This window comes from Hyperolius riggenbachi, chromosome 5, assembly GCF_040937935.1.
Source record: "Hyperolius riggenbachi isolate aHypRig1 chromosome 5, aHypRig1.pri, whole genome shotgun sequence".
Lineage (NCBI taxonomy): Eukaryota > Metazoa > Chordata > Amphibia > Anura > Hyperoliidae > Hyperolius > Hyperolius riggenbachi.
The window spans coordinates 273714050-273733067 of NC_090650.1; the positions used below are offsets into that span (position 1 = coordinate 273714050).

Below are 19018 nucleotides of genomic sequence, written 5' to 3' on the forward strand. Positions count from 1 at the left end.
CAGTAGGTGAAACTGCAAAAAGTGTAAGCCAGACTAGAATGGACATCAACTAAGGTTTAAAGGGAACCAGAGGTGAGAGGGATATGAAAGCTGACATGTTTTTTTTCCTGTTAAATAATGCACATTGCCTGGCTGTCCTACTGATCCTCTGCCTCTAAAACTTTAAGCCATTGACCCTGAACAAGCATGCAGATCGGATGTCTATCAGCAGAACTGCCAGGCAACTGGTATTGTTTAAAAGGAAATAATTATGGCGGCCACCATAGGTCTCAATAGGGCCTCAGGTTCCTTTTAAGCGTACTGTTTCTATATAAAAGTATGAAAATCATTTTTGGTGGCAAACAGAACATATAACAATGTCTTGATTTGTATCTAACAAATAGATCAACTTGGATATTTTTCAGCATAAGAGAGCTACAAGGTTAGTGGTGGACTGCTACTTAGTAAGCCAAGAGATGGTATTGTTACAGTCCCTTGGCAGCAGAAGTGCTCTTCTCTGGCTCCTGTCTGTATTTACTTATCTACCCCACCAGTTAGTGATCCAACTTGCCCCATGGTCAAAGCTCGCTCGTCCATTTCCTAAGTCCAGATCAACCCAGCTCTGCAGATCTCAGCAGCCTGTAAAGAACTGGTGTATTCAGATACAATCTTGTTACCTCATTCAGGGAAGTCATGACCCCTCTCTAGACTCCAATGTGCTACCCACTAGAGAGAGCCCTAATGCTGCAGTGAGGATTCCAGCCAGGGTACACTGAGGAGAGCTGCAAGTAGAAAAGCACACAGGCAACCCCACTAATAAAAGCAGGAAGCACGGAACTAATAAAAAAGAGGGAAGCACAGGCATCACTATTCACAAGGAAGAAAAGTGGAAGTGTGGGGGACCCATTTTTCATTTGAATGGATTATTTTTAATGGGTAGAAGGCACAGAGAACCATTGTCCACAAAGGCCAAAGGGCACAAAAGGCCATTATTAAGGAACAGGGAGGGGTGTGAGTATCTTGTCCAGGGTTCCATAGTGGTCACAAACACCCATCCAGTAAAATATTTTAGTTAGGACCTAAAATCAATTAATGTAAATAAACCTTCCTTGGAGGAAAAAAAAACATAAAAAAGTGTGTTACTTTTAAAGCTTTTTGAAGTCACATACATAAACACCACATCATCTGTTGCTCTCATAATCACTTTTTCAAGCCTACCGTGCATGTTCTTTGGGTGTCAGAGTGATTTCTCCATCCAAGGCCTGATCAATCACACAGTGCTCTGGTTGAATCCCAATGCCAAACAGCTGAATGTCCTGAGAAGTGTCGGCACCCACTCTGGTATGGTCCTGTAGTAGGAAGTATAATAAAATAAAATGGTATCAAACATCATCTAATATTACTGACTTCATATCTGCACTGAATCATAACATGAGTAGTAACATCATGGACACCTCTGATGTCTCAAGCAAAATTATTGGTGATATTGGTGACACAAACGTCATACAGACAGCATGCTAGGAGTCAAAGCTGAAACTCCACTTGCACTTATCTGCAAACCTCTTCTTTATAGTACGAGATACGAGATTAAAATACTGTATAAAGGCCTTTGAATCCCTCGGGACAAAACAGCTATAAAAAAAGGTGTGATGCTTCACTGTACTATAACGCTGCTAGTAAAGATTGTTCTCTTGAAAACAGGGCCAGACAGATTCCCATGTGTAAAGTGTATACCATTATGATATTTGTATACAATGAACAAAGGCGCCAAAAGTATAAGATTAGATTAAATGAGCTTAAAAACCAACTTAAATGGCAAAATTGAAGGAGGAAGTGGTGGTCTTACCTCCCTCAAGCAGACACGACAACGACTGCGATTCAGACAGTCAAACACATTTATTAGGAACTCCAAAAAGAAATGCAACGCGTTTCGCAGGTTCAACCCCGCTTCATCAGGCAATATAGGGAGGAGTATCAAACAATCTGCACAAGGATTCAAATTAAGCGCCTCTGTAATTTGAATCCTTGTGCAGATTGTTTGATACTCCTCCCTATATTTGACTGTCTGAATTGCAGTCGTTGTCGTGTCTGCTTGAGGGAGGTAAGACCACCACTTCCTCCTTCAATTTTGCCATTTAAGTTGGTTTTTAAGCTCATTTAATCTAATCTTATACTTTTGGCGCCTCTGTTCATTGTATACAATTTTGAGTCCACCCTTGGTGGAGGGTTGCTACCCTTTCTTCCTGTCTACAGAGAGCGACTTCTTAATCCTGAGTGGGGTCAGGACAATCTCCCCACCTGCCTTTACAGTGGTTGCCTGCTGGTGACCCTGACTTGTGAGTATCTAGCAATACAAACTTATTGCCACCTTGTCCAGTACGAATTACACTATTGGGCTCTTGGTGTTCCCTGTTTTTATTATGATATTTACTTGTATAACAATATCTGTACAACATATCTTGTACTGTATTATAACTTTATAATTTTAGCAATAAAAGCTGAAATGTAAGAGAAAGTGTGTGGGTGTGTATGTGTGGTCACATGAAGCTGTGGATCCAAAAAATCCAGATCCCAGAAATAACTTCAGAGCTGTCGAGTACACTGAAGGGCTAGGAACATAAAATATGTGTTATATCTTTTATATTAGTCTCAACACCCTCTGGAAATCTTCAGCCCTGTACCACAACGCATGAGCGTTTAATGCTGGCACAGCGGGTGCAACAGCAACTTTTCACATGATCAGTGACTAATTTACATTAAAAAAGGAATATAATGCTATCCTATGTTTATTATTTGAAGTAATTGTGTTTTATGAGCTCCCGGGGATTGAACACACTGAGTGACACAAGGCTCACACATTGTAAGAGACGGGGCTAGCAAGGATGACACATTTTACCTCCTGTACTTTCATGAAATGACCATATAGAAGAAGAAAGGTATGTGTATGACTCACAATACTCTGACTGCCTATTAAGTGGTTTTTATTTGCTGCACCAGGACAGAAAAGAAAGTGCATTGTATAAACCATAACAAAAAAATGTATGAGATCTTCCATTTATAAGCGGGTCATAGCTAGTAGATTGTGATCTGATCATTATAAATGGCCTAATCACTGAATCGTCATTTCTTGGCCAGTCACAGATGCACTCCGGTATCCTACAAATGTGCCTGTACCGTATTGTGACCTACATACACCCCAACCCAGCTGTTATGGAGAACAGACTACTGAACAGAAGGGAATTCCATTCCAGGCAATACTGCCCCCCTTCTGCAGGCACAGCATAAAAAGGTCTACAGACTACAGATATGAGAGGACAGTCTCCTAATCAACAGTTTCATATCTGAGGGCACAGTTACACATCTGCAGCTGACAAAAATGTATGGAAATGGATAGAAAATCTTGTGTGATCGCTTTTATCTGCTTGCGTGTGTTCCTCCTGCTCTTTTCTCCATAGATGCACATATACTGGATATATTTATCCTAGTGGATATAATGTGAACCAGATTAGATTGGTGTTCATGCTCGCCACAAATTCTGCTCAGACCATGGATAATCACCGACCATCATTTTATGGTCTACTGCCAAAGTTGACCATAAGAGAGAGAAAGAGAGAGAGAGAGAGAGAGAGAGAGAGAGAGAGAGCTATGAAAGTCAAGCATTGTTTTCTGCTCTAGCGGTACAGTTTTCATGATCCATGTAAAATAACATAACATTTTTGGAATAGAACCCCCTCTCATACATAAATACAACACCACTTCCTAAAATGCTGGTGCTATATAAATACATAAAATATTATAATAAATAATAATAATTTGTAATCAATTAACTTACCTTTAAATAATACACCAATAATTCATTAAGTGCAGGGTCAGCATTGAGGTTCACCAGATAGCATTTGTCATCACCAACTTTAATCCCTGAAGATTGTAGAGAGATTCCCATGCTTTCCAGCTGCTTCTGCCTTTCCTGTAAGCACAAACACATGTATGTATCCAGATTCTGGCACTTTACAACAAATAACACACAGCAATGCTCTAGGATTACAAGGAGGAATCGCCAAAACATTTAATACAGAGCAATGATGCTATTGCATCATGTCGTAGATACCCAACACTGGCAATGGTGAGATGGTGATTCCGGCAGAATAGTAACTTTTGCGCCACGGTACCTTTGAAAATGGTCACGTGCAGGGTTGGACTGGGACACTAAGGGCCCACCAAGGAAGTTTCAGCCTGGGGCCCGCCCCCTCTCCCCCCCCCCCCCATTTTTTGACATACACATGTACTCTAGAAATTTTGCATGATTTTATGGTAGGGAATAGATTGTGAGTACTTCTGAGGATAGGGATATGTCCACATGCGGCACACGCAGCGCGCCACAGCAAAAATAAATGATGGTCACCATGCATTGGAACATAGGCATGGTCATGATGAGTCATGGGCAGACTTAAAAAAAAAAAAAAGTAGCGGTGTTATTCACAGAAATTAGGTCTGACCAGATACATTTTAGATAAAATAATCAAGTAGTTGCATGCCTCATGATAACTCATCAAGTAGTCAAATGGCAGCAGATTTTCCGACAAAATGAAATCAGATTGGCGGCAGATTTCCCCACAAAATGCAATCAAATTGGCAACAGATATCCCCACAAAATGCAATCAAATTGGCAGCAGATATCCCCACAAAATACAATCAGATTGGCGGCAGATTTCCCGACAAAATACAATCAGATTGGCGGCAGATTCCCCCACTAAATGCAATCAGATTGGCAGCAGATACCCCCACAAAATGCAATTAGATTGGCTGCAGATTTCCCCACAAAATGCAATTAGATTGGTGGCAGATATCCCCACAAAATGCAATTAGATTGGCTGCAGATTTCCGCACAAAATGCAATTAGATTGCGGCAGATATCCCCACAAATTGCAATTAGATTAGCAGCAGATATCCCCACAAAATGCAATCAGATTGGCAGCAGATATCCGCACAAAATGCAATTCGATTGGCGGCAGATTTCCCCACAAAATGCAATCAGATTGGCGGCAGATTTCCCAACAAAATACAATCAGATTGGTGGCAGATATCCCCACAAAATGCAATTAGATTCGTGGCAGATATCGCCACAAAATGCAATTAGATTGGCTGCAGATTTCCCCACAAAATGCAATTAGATTGGCAGCAGATATCCCCACAAAATGCAATCAGATTGGCGGCAGATTTCCCCACAAAATACAATTAGATTGGCGGCAGATATCCCCACAAATTGCAATTAGATTGGCGGCAGATATCCCCACAAAGGCCGGTCCCCAGTTAGTGGGGGCCCCCATGCTGGAAGGGGGGGCAGCTGGCACAGAGCGGCGGGGAGGGGGGGATGCTTCCCCCCCTCCCTCACCTAGAGCCCCCCCTTCCGCACTCCCCCCAGTTAGGTATTCAGGTCTCAGTGCCCCCATGCATGCTGGAAGGGGGAAAAGTGGGCACAGAGCAGCGGGGAGGGGGGGAAGCCTCCCCCTACCTCCCTCACCTAGGGGCCCCCCCTTCCACGCCCCTCCCTCCAGAATTGCACCCAGCAGCGGCAGCAAGCAGGAATCACTTACCAGCATCAGATCGATAGCTCATAATTTCATAATTTCCCTCTACTTACTAAATAGATGTAAAACCCCAGAATTTCACAGTTTGCAGTTTTAAAGATATGTGGTTTCTGACTAATACCTGAGCAATGGATTCCGTTTTCCTCAGTTTCTCTTCCCAGGTGATTGTTAGATCTCTGATAAGTTTCTCAGATTCTTCTAATTTTTCTTTCAGTTCAGGTGCCTTCATTGCCTACAAATGGAAAATAACAAACAGACACATAATTGATTAAAGTAAGCTCAATAAATCTTGCCATCTGCTTCATACTATTTCATACTGCTAGATGGTAACGTTTGATCACAAGGCATATACTTGTATTATTTAGGAATAGACATTAAAAAGAATAATAACAATAATACATTAGCAGACAGTGTTTTGGCCAAAGGGTTTTCTTCTGAATGTGAGCTGCTAGGCAAGGACTAACCTCTGCTTGTGACAGCTGTTCTCTGAGCTTCTCTACTTCCTCCCGTAGTTCTCGGATAACTCTGGCATTAGGATCTTCATTCACCACAGCATGATTGACTATCCTTTTTGCTCGGTCAGCATAGCGTAATGTAGACAGAGTCTCTTCATAGTTATCAGCTGCTGGACTTATTGTGGCTATCATAGCTGTCTTGCTGTTGCCTCCCAAATTATCCTTTACGCCACACATGCAAAAAAAGAAATTAGATATTTGCAACTAAGTGAAACCATTCAATATAACTTTTATTTGAAAATTATATGTTTTTTACGTTTAGATTTACAAATGCCAAAAGTGAACAAACATGTTTACTATAAACAAGACCATTATATTATAAAAAAAAACTATCAATACACAATGAGAATAACAAAACAGATGACAATGTGACAGAGTACACTGTACAGTATGTAGACAAAATTGAATACATCAACCCATACATGCAATGCTTAACATAGTGTAAAGTCAGTTAACACAACTGATGTTTGCTGTATTATATTTTTGCATATACTTTTGGTGATATTCTGATTCTAATGCTTGATAACATGATTCAGGTTGGTTGTATTTACAGTGCTGACTTAAAGTATAAATGTGAAAAAAAAATTAAATGAATACATCATCTAAATCTGTATGTATGATATACCTACCGATGTCTATTACAATTATTATTTTATTGCAGATTTTTCTTTATAATTTACTTGTATGTTGTTTGTGTGTTAATAAAGTTGTTTTTTTAATAGTGACACATTATATTTGGACTTAGGCTGGTTTCACAGTGGGACGTTACAGGCGCACGTTAGAGCAGCCTGTAACGCAGCCCACCGCACAGTAATGAAAAATCAATGGGGCTGTTCACAGTGCGGACGTTGCGTTACATTGTAACGCTGCGTCACAAGACAACGTTCTGCATGCAGTACTTTGGACGCGGCTGAGCCGCGTTAGACTGCTTGCACATGCTCAGTAATGTTGGGGAGGAGCGGAGAGCGGCCAGGCACATGGCTAATTAATATGCACTGCACGTTATGACGTGCAGTGTTTACTTCCTGGAGCAGCCGCTCTGTGCGGCGATTGGCCGGCGGGACCACGTGATGCCGCATGCGCACAAGAGTGCACATCACGGCATCACTGACGCCAGAGTGAGCTGCACAACGCGGCTCACTCTGACGTCCAGATCCAGCACCACCAGGCGTTGAGTTAGGGGGACGTTATGCGACCTTAACGCCCCCTCTAACGCAACGTCCTGGTGTGAAATTAGCCTTAAAGCAAAGATAGTACTAAATATTGTTAGCGACTGAAACCTTTAATTTTAATTTAAACTACTCACATTATTGGGAATTAAAGGATAAATTTCATTACAGGGATTGCATTTGAAATGTAAGTTTTTAACTCAGTGTGCTCCTTCTCATGTACAGCTGATAATGATGGGAAAACACTGATACAAAAAGTATCATTTAAAAAAAAAAAAAAAAAAAAAAGTATTTATATAGTGCCAACATCTTCCGCAGCACTGTGCAGAGTACATTGTCTTGTCACTTAACTGTCCCTCAGAGGGGCTCACAATCTAATCCCTACCATAGTCATATGTCTGTATGTATAGTGTAGTGTATTTATCCTAGTTGAGGGCCAATTTAGGGGGGAAGCCAATTAACTTATCTGCATGTTTTTGGAAAGTGGGAGGAAAATGGAGTGCCCGGAGAAAACCCACACAGACACAGACACATACTCCTTGTAGATAGTTCTCTGGCTGGGATCATGATGAAATGGGGCCCTAGCAATTACCAACTTTGGTCCCACCCTTTATTACCACCTAATTTTTAGGGTTTTTTTTGGTGTGTGTGTGTGTGGGGGGGGGGGGGGGGAGGGGGGTTGTGGGAGATTTGTAAGATTTGGTGGGGGCTAGTATCAACCAGGCCACTAGTCTCTCTTCACATGCCTAGGTTTGCCTTGTGAATGATCCAGCTCTGTGTACTGACACCTGTACTATGCACAGCGCTACGGAATATGCTGGTGCTTTATAGATAAATAATAATAATATTAATGTTTCCATACTTCAGTATTCCACGTCACTGCAAACAGGAAAGCCAACAGGAAAAGAGTCTGGTGTCTGACAGACATGGAAATGTATTCAAACAGTAATCAGAACCACTAGAGCGTTTTACTGTATGCATAACATGATCATTAGCAGTTCAGTGTACTTTTCAAAAATCAGATCACAGAACCAAGGCAATATTTTACAAATATTCTCACTTCAGGACAAGCAGTACTCTGGAGCTCATTGCAGTACTGCTGACGTGAGAGAATTCTGCCCACAGTCTATGGAATACATGCCTAAGCAAGCCAACAGAACCACATTTATCAGTCATGTCTTTTAATGAGAGCATGCAGTAAAAAACAATTACTAGAACTTATTTCAACTTTCATTACTTTTATGTGCTTATTTGATTACACATCTAGGTGAATTTACATCAGGGAATATTTATAAAGAACAGAAGATCTCATTCCAGATTTGTACCGGAGATCGTCAATGTGACTGTAACATCTGCGGCTGCGGGCACACAGGGTGTCTCCGCAGCCGCCTCAGTTCCCCGCTTGGAGGGTTTTTCCGTTCCGTCGGCGTCTAGCACGCCGAGGACGGAATAGTCTTTGGCCCATACGGTTGCAGTATCGCGCGGCCGCACGCGTAGACAGGACCTTTATGCTGGGAGGAGGCGCATCAGCTGACCCGCTGGTCGGCTGACGTCAGAGGGGACTCACGCCGCTCAGGATTGGCTAATTGCAGTGGGCGCGGCTGTGAGGTCTCCTCTGCTTCTTAAGCCTTCACGATTCACTCGCAACCTGTCTGCGGTTGCGAATACATACGTGTTAGCGCTCAGACCTTAGACTAGCATCCGGTGTGCTTTGATCTGGGAGGAAACCAGGGATTTCACACAAGACTAGGACTATTGTTTATTGTATTATTATTGATATTCTGTGTATGACTCTGGCTTATCTCTGACTCCGCCATTGCTTAACGTTTCTGTACCTCTGCCCATCTGATCTAGTTGCTGAACCTCTGCCTGAATACCTACTACTCTTTTGCCTACTGATTCTGTACTGTATCTGCCTCTCAGTTGCCGAACCTAGCCTGTCTGACCTCTCTACTCACCAGTGAGCCCTTGCCACTGGTGAGGTGCTTTTCTGATAGTACCCACCAGCTCCTCTGGGGAGGTCTCATTAAACTAATCAGTTATTATTGCACCAAGCACATCTCACTCTGTGTTCCTTTTAGCTATACTTGCATTATTGGTGATTCTGCAGATCACCACATAATCAGGTATAGCATCTGTATTATTGGTGATTCTGCAGATCACCACATAATCGGACGTCTGTATTGCTACACCAAAACATTATTACAATCGTTACAGTGACACTAATTTTCCAATTGGATTCATTTTTCGGATTTGATTTTTATAAAGGTGGTGATCAGGACAGTGTTGTTACTTCTATTTGGAAAAGGGCTGAAAATAAGTTTTCATCGCCTACCTTGATCTGCCCAAGTATGCAAATTTAACACTGAGCAACACACAACAATACAGTGCTGCATTGAGGATACTCCCTGACAGCAATTCATCTCTCAAGTACATTACGCACAAGGGAACTTCACTGTTAGGTAATGGAAAAAAATATTTGGATTGTATTCTATTTTGCCAACCCACCTGTATACCTGCTGCTAGTGTGTACATGTGGCTGGGGAAACAGAGGCAAATACTTCCATAAAACATGCCATGTTAGGCGATTACCTTGAGAAGCCATGTTAATACTGAATCTCTGTAAGGCACAAATTTGTTCTTTCCTTTCCCTGCAGCTTGGTCCGCCAAAGAAGATATAACCAAACCCAAAGTTGTTAGTGACCTGGGTGGACAGATGCACAAACATTAAAATACAGGTATAATACTGCTATAATTCCTAAAGCAATAAAAAATATCCCCTATCCATGCTCCAGGAGTTACCTGTGATGGGAGCCTTAAAGGGAACATGAGGTAAGAATAATATGGAGGCTGCCATATTTATTTCCTTTTAAGCAATACCAGTTGCCTGGTTGCCCTCCTGGTCCTCTGCCTCTTATACTATCAACATAGACCCTGAATAAGCAATGTAGCACGTCAGGGGTTTCTGACAATATTGTCAGAACTGACAAGATTAGCTGCATGCTTGTTTCTGGTGTAATTCAGTTCATTACTGCAGCCAAGAAGACCAGCAGGACTGCCAGGCAACTGGTATTGTTTAAAAGGAAATATGGCAGCCTCCATATCATTCTCACCTGAAATATGGCAGCCTCCATATCATTCTCACCTCGGGTTCACTTTAATCTGATCCTGACTATCAAGAGTGTTATGAATAAAAAAAATAAAAAAAAGCAGAAATACAAAATTAGACCTGACTACAATAGGATACCCTTAAAATAACCCCGTAGTAATACAATTATTATTAGTGAGCGGGATCCTGTGACTCTTAAGGCCCATTTGCACTAAGCCAAAAAATGCTCCAATCCAGCAGGGCGAAAGCGGACGTGTCAACAGATCCCATGTTAAGCATAGGATCCGTTTATGCTTGCCAGTTACAATGGAGCAGAACGCACGTTAACGACCATTCTGGAGCCTTCATACGCTGCGGATGCTCATAGAATCAGTGTCAGGAATCAGTGTTCATTCCCACTAGACTTTTTCCCCTCTGTTCCTGATCTACTCCCCTGTCTTCTGTGTCTTCAGTTGCCCTTCGGGTTTTCCATGCGCGCTGACTACTGCTAGACTCAGGGCATGCACCATTATCAGAGTCTCAGCAGAACCACAGGGCATTTCACTGCTTTGCTAAAGACCCATGGGAATCCTTTCTTTGCATCAGGAAGAATTTTCATTGGTGGACCAATGAGAATCCTCCCTGTTGGTAGGTAAGATTCAACCTTGATCTAACCAATGGTAACCCTATGTTTTTACTGGGGCTCTAAGCTTACCAGCACTTCTCCCCGAGCCCAGCAGCGGTATCAGCGGTGGTAGGACTCGATTGGTTGCAATGGTGGGCCAGATGCACAACAGTGAGTAGTGTGAGCACACTTACCAGATGCTGTGACAGGGCACGGCGCATCCGTTCAGGTTACCCTGTAACACAATTTTGAGCATCCGGCCTGTGTATGAACCTAGCCTCCTACTTTCATCCACTGACCCAGAACAAGTATGAACACCAGGTGTTGTGATTAAAGTCTGGCTATATTAGCCAAATGCTTTTTCAGGTGTGTGCAATCAGAAGGATCATTAAAACTGCCAAACAATTGACATACTTAAAATGGGAATTAGGATGGCAGCCTCCATCTATGATTTAAGGTGGCATCAGGGTGTGGTAGGTAAAAACAGTGAATTAGAATTTTTGGTAATATTAACCACTTGCCGACCGCCCACAGCCGATGGGCGGCGGCAAAGTGTATCCCGAAAGGACCACAATACACCCAAGGGCGTTGCGTCCTTTCGGCATGCCGGGGGAGCGATTGCATCATTGATGACGCGCGCTTCCCCGGCAACTGGCTCCGCCCACCCGCGACGACAACCCACCGGCCGTTCGGAAGCGCCGGCAGATTGTTAACCCCACGATCGCTGCTACAAAGTGTATAATACACTTTGTAATGTATACAAAGTGTATTATACAGGCTGCCTCCTGCCCCGGTGGTCCCAATGTCCGAGGGAACACCAGGGCAGGCTGCAGGCACCCTAGTCTGCACTCAAGCACACTGATCTCCCCCCCCCCTGATCGCCCACAGCACCCCTCAGCCCCCCCCCCCCCTGCCCACCTCCCAGACCACTGTTTACACCCTATCACTCCCCTAATCACCCATCAATCACTCCCTGTCTATCTGTTACTATCGCTATTTTTTTAATTAGGTCCCTAACTGCACCCTGGGGACTCCTGATCACCCCCCCCCCACCACTCAGATTCTCCCCAGACCCCCCCCCCCCCCCCCCGTGTACTGTATGCATCTATCCCCCCTGATCACCTGTCAATCACCCGTCAATCACCCCCTGTCACTGCCACCCATCAATCAGCCCCTAACCTGCCCCTTGCGGGCAATCTGATCACCCACCCACACCATCAGATCGCCCGCAAACCCGCCGTCAGATCACCTCCCAAGTGCATTGTTTACATCTGTTCTCTCCTCTAAACACCCACTAATTACCCATCAATCACCCCTATCACCACCTGTCACTGTTACCCATCAGATCAGACCCTAATCTGCCCCTTGCGGGCACCCAATCACCCGTCCACATGCTCAGATTGCCCTCAGACCCCCCCTTATCAATTCGCCAGTGCATTATTTACATCTGTTCTTCCCTGTAATAACCCACTGATCACCTGTCAATCACTTATCAATCACCCATCAATCACCCCGTCACTGCCAACCATCAATCACCCCCTGTCACTGCCACCCATCAATCACCCCCTGTCACTGCCACCCATCAATCAGCCCCTAACCTGCCCCTTGCGGGCAATCTGATCACCCACCCCCACCATCAGATCGCCTGCAGACCCGCCGTCAGATCACCTCCCAAGTGCATGGTTTACATCTGTTCTCTCCTCTAAATACCCACCAATTACCCATCAATCACCCCCTGTCACCACCTGTCACTGCTACCCATCAGATTAGACCCCTATCTGCCCCTAGGGCACCCAATCACCCGCCCACACCCTCAGAACGCCCTCAGACCCCAGCCCTGATCACCTCGCCAGTGCATTGCTTGCATCTATTCCCCTCACTAATCACACCTTGAGACACCCATCAATCACCTACTGTCACCACCTGTCACCCCCTAGCACACCTACCCATCAGATCAGGCCCTAATTTGCCCCGTGTGGGCTCCTGATCACTCGGCCAAACCCTCAGATCACCCTCAGACCCCCTTCCGATCACCTCCCCAGTGCATTAATTGCATCTATTTTCCCCTCTAACCACCCCCTGAGACACCCATCAATCACCTCCTGTCACCCCCCTAGCCCCCCCCATCCATCAGATCAGGCCCAATACAACCTGTCATTTAAAAGGTCACCCTGCTTATGACCGGTTCCACAAAATTCGCCCCCTCATAGACCACCTGTCATCAAAATTTGCAGATGCTTATACCCCTGAACAGTCATTTTGAGACATTTGGTTTCCAGACTACTCACGGTTTTGGGCCCGTAAAATGCCAGGGCAGTATAGGAACCCCACAAGTGGCCCCTTTTTAGAAAAAAGACACCCCAAGGTATTCTGTTAGGTGTATGACGAGTTCATAGAAGATTTTATTTTTTGTCACAAGTTAGCGGAAATTGACACTTTGTGAAAAAAAACAATTAAAATCAATTTCCGCTTACTTGTGACAAAAAATAAAATCTTCTATGAACTCACCATACTCCTAACGGAATACCTTGGGGTGTCTTCTTTCTAAAATGGGGTCATTTGTGGGGTTCCTATACTGCCCTGGCATTTTAGGGGCCCTAAACCGTGAGGAGTAGTCTTGAAACCAAATGTCGCAAAATGACCTGTGAAATCCTAAAGGTACACATTGGACTTTGGGCCCCTTAGCGCACTTAGGGTGCAAAAAAGTGCCACACATGTGATATCGCCGTACTCAGGAGAAGTAGTATAATGTGTTTTGGGGTGTATTTTTACACATACCCATGCTGAGTGGGAGAAATATCTCTGTAAATGGACAATTGTGTGTAAAAAAAATAATCAAAAAATTGTGATTTACAGAGATATTTCTCCCACCCAGCATGGGTATGTGTAAAAATACACCCCAAAACACATTATACTACTTCTCCTGAGTACGGCGATACCACATGTGTGGCACTTTTTTGCAGCCTAACTGCGCTAAGGGGCCCAAAGTCCAATGAGCACCTTTAGGCTTTACAGGGGTGCTTACAATTAGGCACCCCCCAAAATGCCAGGACAGTAAACACAACCCACAAATGACCCCATTATGGAAAGTAGACACTTCAAGGTATTCAGAGAGGAGCATAGTGAGTCCGTGGCAGATCATTTTTTTTTTGTCACAAGTTAGAAGAAATGGAAACTTTTTTTTTTGTCACAAAGTGTCATTTTCCGCTAACTTGTGACAAAAAATAAAATCTTCTATGAACTCACCATGCCTCTCAGTGAATACTTTGGGATGTCTTCTTTCCAAAATGGGGTCATTTTGGGGGTATTTATACTATCCTGGAATTTTAGCACCTCATGAAACATGACAGGTGGTCAGAAAAGTCAGAGATGCTTCAAAAAGGGAAAATTCACTTTTGGCACCATAGTTTGTAAACACTATAACTTTTACCCAAACCAATAAATATACACTGAATGGATTTTTTTTAATCAAAGACATGTAGCACAATAAATTTGGACAAAAATGTATACAGAAATTTTACTTTATTTTAAAAATGTCAGCACAGAAAGTAAAAAAAAATAATTTTTTTGACAAAATTCATGTCTTTTTTGATGAATATAATAAAAAGTAAAACTCGCAGCAGCAATCAAATAGCACCAAAAGAAAGCTGTATTAGTGACAAGAAAAGGAGGTAAAATTCATTTAGGTGGTAGGTTGTATGACTGAGCAATAAAAACGTGAAAGCTGCAGTGGTCTGAATGGAGAAAAAGGCTCTGGTCCTTAAGGGGTAGAAAGACTGTGGTCCTCAAGTGGTTAAAGTTTCAAGTGATCTTACAAAATGACACCATTAAGGGGCACCGGTTAGGGAAAAAAAAGTGCAAATAAAACACTATCAAAGCCATCACCATGCTTTGTGACCATCAGCAATTCCCTATAGTAATGTCTACCAAAGTCCATATTTGCCTAGGCATTGTCATGCAGCAATGCTCAGATTTGCCCTTAGGCTGCTCATAGGAGTGGCAAGAACATTCCTATCCCTATACAAATAGCTTCCACACCATGATCTTGGCACATAAAGCTACTGGCTTTCATGTACAGCATTTATTTAGCATTTTTTTTTCCAAAATAGGTGCCTTATTATTATTGCTGAAATAATGAGAGGCTAGAGATATTATTAGGGAAAATTAGCAGAAGCTGTTATATTACACGCTGACACTTACAAGTGGAATCCGCATTAAAGAAATATTTCATGAGGCAAAACACCTTCATGGATGGAGTCATAGGTCTAGAGCAATTATTTCAGATTTGCTCAGTCTAAGATACTAGCCCAGAACAGCTATGTGATCTAACAGCAGCAGTCATTTTTTGGAAGTACAGAGACTTCGTACCTTCCTATTTGATCTTATGACACTTGTTTTACATTTTTGCATTATGATTAGACACATTTCATTTTAAGCTGCTGTTATACAGATATGTATTTATACATTACTAGGTTTTAATACAGAATTTTTACTGGCCTATAATATTACATTAAGCATCCACAATGTGTTTTCCCCATATCAAAACAGCTAAAAGAGTATTTCTAGTAGTAACTATACTACAACTGTACTGTAACTAACCACAGTATTTAGTCCACCTGATCTACCATAAAACCTTCCACACTTTTCTGACTGCGACACACTAAATCATCAAAATAGTCATATGTTATCTATTTTCCATGTTTCTAGAATATCATGCATCACTTCTGAACTTACAAAATCGTATTAACCAGCTATAAAAACACATACAAATAAAAATCCCAGAAAAGCCTCTTACTTGTTAATGTTGCTTCCTTCCTTGAGACGTTCCCCTGCAGCCCCGGTTTTGGATACTCTTTCGCTGCCAGCCAAATCCACCAAGCTGACTCTACTGACACGTTCTCCTGAGTTCTACTCAAGAGGAAGCAGAAGTATTCAACATCAACAAGTGCTGCTTTAGCACACAATTTATACTAGCCTCTGTTCACACTACATCCCATGTCATGAATTTTGATGGACTGGGTAACAGACTCAAAATGGATGGATCAAGAACTTCAAAGATTTTCTATGAGCCAGTTCACATTGACCCGTTCTATTTGAAGCTTTTGAAGTCCAATGCGGGCAAATCTAACCTGCACATATTACAGTAGGTGGATTGTATTGCCATTCATTTGACAAATGGTACATCTGCACTCCAGAATAGCAGAGGACCCTGCGAACTGTACACTGCTTCCATCAATATTGACATAGTACTACTCCGGCATAGTATGAAACCAGCCTAAGAGTGTACTCAGCATTAGTACTATGTTAGCTGACAGTTCTGCACTGTGTACATACAAAACAATGAGGTTTCAGTTGGACTCAGTCTTCTTTCATGTGCATACAGAAGAATGCATAATATTGGTTAAAAAGTGACCTTTACTTCATCAGTTTAAAACAAACAATTCTGATATATCCAATCTAAAAACGTCCAGTGTGCCACAGCCAACCAGTGGGGAAGGAAGCTTGCTACACGTGGCACACTGGATGTGCTGTGCGTATATATGTGTGTTACAGAGTTGAGGATACCCAGAGGTTAATATACCATTGTGTTTCTGTTTGTTTTTTAAATACAAGTGCTTGAAACTATTTGCTCCTTGAAGACCTGTGATGTAAAGTAGAAATTTACATTGCCTCTGATGAAGTGGCCTGACAGCTGCAAAACATACCTTAGGCTTAAAGGATACATGAGGTGACCTAAGAAAAAGTTTTACTGCCCTAGGGCTTCTTCCAGCCCCTAGAGGTCTATCAGGTCCCACACCAAAGTTCTGCTGTTCTCCAGGCCGCCGTTTTCTCTTCCATAAGCTTGTGACCCGTGGCTGGGTCATGGGCATGAGCGCTCTGTGCTTGCGTAGTTCAAGTCCGTATGAACTGCGCAAGTGCAGAGCCCTCATTGCCGTGGGAGTGCAATGACGAGAGGGGCACAATGCGCCCATGCTGAAGACCACAACCCAGCTACGGGATGTGATCTTACGGAGAGGACAGCAGAGGCCTGGAGAACAGCGGAACTTCAGCATGGGACCTGGTATGCCCCAGGTGAGTAAAAATTTTCTTTGATTGACTCAAGTATCCTTTAACATTTTGAGGACCACAGGCTTACATCCCCCTAGTGACCAGGCCTTTTTTTTACAATTCAGCACACCACAGCTTTAACAGTTTGCTGCAGGGCCATACAACTTAGCACCCAAATTAATCTGTCCTCCTTTTCTTGCCACCTACAGAGCTTTCGGTTGGTGGCATCTGATTGCTTTGACTTTTTTATTTATTAATTTAAAACATTTTTTTTTTTAATTGTTATTTTTTTTTTTTTAATTTCCTTCCCTTTCTCCCTCTGAGATCAAGCACAAGGATCACCTCTCATAGGCATTAGTCTATGAGAGGCATCCGATTCTGAGCCACTCCAGGGGACAGCCAAGTGACAGGACTGTACCTAGTACAGCGATGCGCTAGATCTAAGAGCCTGCCAGCTGCGATCGCGGGCTGACAGGCTCGTTACGGATCCCTGCAATGTTTATCTACGGGAGCTTGCGCTAGAGCGGGTACGAGCTCTCTCCAAATCTTGTGCATCGTGAGATGACGCACATATGCGTCCTGGAGGAACGAGAAAGCCACTCTGTGACCCCATCCTGCAATAGGCGGTCGCAGAGTGGTTAATCTAAATTTTGGATGCACCTAGGAGCAAGATTGTTTTTAGATTAGAACGGTCATTGTAGATATAGAAGATTTGTAGGTTTTGAATGGACGAAGTAAAGGCTACTTTTTTATTCTGTATACTGTATGCACATGAAAGAAGACTAAGGGATCCAATGTACTTTTTATGTTTTCTCCTAGGGGATATTTTCACATTTTATCAATAAAAAGCCATTTAAGACACCAGCAAGCAGGTAAATACTTATCATTTTACAAATACTTTTTCTCCTACTTTTTCAATTGCAGAGTGCTGAAAGTTTCTCCTAAGAGAAATTTAGGAGGAAAGGTGAATCGTATCGGGCCCATTGTGTTCGACAATCTACTCAAAAACTCTTTAATTGTTCTTTATAAAAACAGCTTAAAGAGAACCCGAGGTGGGTTTGAAGAATATTATCTGCATACAGAGGCTGGATCTGCCTATACAGCCCAGCCTCTGTTGCTATCCCAAACCCCCCTAAGGTCCCCCTGCACTCTGCAATCCCTCATAAATCACAGCCACGCTGCTGACAAACAGCTTGTCAGAGCTGGCTGTGTTTATCCCTATAGTGTCAGTCTGCTGCTCTCCCCGCCTCCAGCAGAACTCCAGTCCCCGCCTGCATCCCTTCCCTCCCTGCTGAATGGTAGGGAAGGGACGGGGGCAGGGACCGGAGCTATGCAGGAGGCGGGGGAGCAGCTGAGACTGACACTACAGATGTAAACACAGCCTCACAGCATGGCTGTGATTTATGAGGGATTGCAGAGTGCAGGGGGACCTTAGGGGGTTTGGGATAGCAACAGAGGCTGGGCTGTATAGGCAGATCCAGCCTCTGTATACAGATAACATTCTTTAAACACACCTTGGGTTCTCTTTAAATGTGAATGAAAAGACATTTATGTGATGATCATGTAGTATGGTAAGTGCCAAGATAAAGCAAACTATATTTTTTATTTTTTTATGCCTAAATTGCTTAGTTTATTCATCTCCTCTTCTGATCTAAACCACACATACACCAATAACGAATGTACAGATACTTACGCCAGACTGATGGTCATACAGTGTTTGGGTGACAATGATGGTGAAGACTGCATGTGATCGGCTACTCTCCTCATTCATGTTTGTTGCAGCGACAGTGCGAGATTTGTTTCCTTCCGACATTAACGATTCAATATCCTAATGGGAAAAAAAGTAAAGGCGTGCATCTTTCTAATTACAAGAGTTGTACTTGAGATATGACCAACAGCTTGCCTACCAGACATTACCATATCTAAAATACTGGACAGTGGGGACAGGGCAGGGTCCAGAAACATGTAATTATACACAAAGTCTGAAAAAGGACAAGTGGGCTTCA

The 19018-nt window shown here is 43.0% G+C and overlaps 1 protein-coding gene across 4 annotated transcripts in view; it reads right to left on the bottom strand.

Annotated features, from left to right (window-relative positions):
- The window catches only part of KIF13A (kinesin family member 13A), a 164899-nt gene that overhangs the window by 94001 nt on the left and 51880 nt on the right, over positions 1-19018 (bottom strand). For all 4 annotated transcript variants that reach the window (XM_068236944.1, XM_068236945.1, XM_068236943.1 and 1 more), the window contains exons 6-12: positions 18706-18840; positions 15760-15872; positions 9844-9955; positions 6032-6244; positions 5689-5799; positions 3812-3946; positions 1198-1328 (exon numbers count right to left, since the gene is read on the bottom strand). In XM_068236944.1, coding sequence (XP_068093045.1) covers positions 1198-1328; positions 3812-3946; positions 5689-5799; positions 6032-6244; positions 9844-9955; positions 15760-15872; positions 18706-18840 — 950 coding nt within the window. The remainder of the gene's footprint in view (positions 1-1197; positions 1329-3811; positions 3947-5688; positions 5800-6031; positions 6245-9843; positions 9956-15759; positions 15873-18705; positions 18841-19018) is intronic.